Genomic DNA, 1,426 nt, shown 5'->3' with positions numbered 1-1,426 from the left:
TAACAAAAAAGAAAGAAGAAAGAGCACATGGTGAGGGGTAGCAGTTTTACCTGCTTTTCTACAGAGAGAGGAGGTACTTTGCAGGAGTTCTGACTGGAGATTTGGAATGAAAATGGATGTTACTGATCCAGCGGAAAACCAGGTATAAATACTTCACAAACAAATATTCAATGGGGCCCATAAACATTTACCCATAAATCACTTAAGTTCTGATTAGTTAAGTTTCCGTAATTTCAAACAATTTAGAACAATATTTAATAGCTAACTAATTGTTTGCAGATCAACACTCTGGTTGATGGACCATTAGCTGAGTTAGCTGATGGTGATAATAATGGACCATAAGCGAGCTGAAGGCTGTTGTAAAAGACACCTTGGAGAAAAGAGGCGTACTTGGGCAAATAAAAGCAAGAGTCCGGGCAGAGGTTTTTAATGCACTAGACGATCAAAGTGAACCACATCCACAACTGTCGCGTGAAAACCTACTCATCAATGAACTTATCCGAGAATACTTGGAATTCAACAAATACCGATACACGGCTTCCGTTTTAAGCACAGAATCTGGTCAACCGGATATTCCATTAGACCGGCAGTTTCTTGTCAGCGAGCTAAATGTAGTTGAAGACACAAATGGAAGATCCATACCACTTCTGTATGGGATTGTGTCAACATTTTTACAAGGAAAAAAGGAAGAAAATGTCCATCCGACATTAATGAAATGAAATGAAATGAAAAATTGCATTTGTATAGCGCATAACTGCCCTGAGGCCTCGCAGCACATTCTCGAAAATATCTGCACAGCAACTTCCAAGAAGAAATCTAAGAGATCACAATGAAAGAAAAGCAATGGATGACCTACCAGAACATTTGCCAAGTACAAGCATTGGAGGACCATTTACTTTAAAGGGATCGCAAAGATGATTTACATTTTGATTTTGTACAGTAATAAATAGAATTGAAATTCAACATATTTTATCTTTTAAAGCACTGTTATACTTTTATATTCAAATGTTTTTTACCCCTACTAATATGCCTTCGGATATGAATTACTCCCCCACAAGCCAATCGGCGCCCATAGAGCTCATCCCCAACAACCCTGTTTTTATAGGCCTAGCCACTACCCAACGGTCACATATAACAGTGATCTCTTGGAATGTGGCAGGCCTAGCCAATAAAATAGACTGCATAGAGTGGGGTTCCTACATCAGCTCCAAAAATATACTCCTTTTCCAAGAGACTTGGGCGCGCGAGGAAATATTATTTCCTGGCTTCGCCTCTTTTTCCAAAGCCGCTAAATGGGGGGGAAGGGGCAGGCCGTCAGGGGGAATCACGACCTGGGTAGCAACGGACCTAGGTTGTCAAGCTACCTGTATAGAGACCGCCTCAGATGACATATTGGCTGTTTTACTTGAGTGGCCAGACTCCATGA

At 40.7% G+C, this 1,426-nt stretch overlaps 1 protein-coding gene across 1 annotated transcript; it reads left to right on the top strand.

Annotated features, from left to right (window-relative positions):
• Positions 1-338: 338 nt before the first annotated feature.
• Positions 339-719, top strand: LOC144824293 (centrosomal protein 20-like; the record flags this gene model as incomplete). Its single annotated transcript, XM_078683418.1, has 1 exon — positions 339-719. A coding segment is annotated over one exon (381 nt), but the record flags the coding sequence as incomplete, so codon positions are not given.
• Between the last annotated feature and the right edge of the window lie 707 nt (positions 720-1,426).

The sequence above is a fragment of the Lissotriton helveticus genome, chromosome 3_1 (genome assembly GCF_964261635.1).
Source record: "Lissotriton helveticus chromosome 3_1, aLisHel1.1, whole genome shotgun sequence".
Taxonomy (NCBI): Eukaryota; Metazoa; Chordata; class Amphibia; order Caudata; family Salamandridae; genus Lissotriton; species Lissotriton helveticus.
This window is presented reverse-complemented; position numbering and strand designations above follow the sequence as displayed.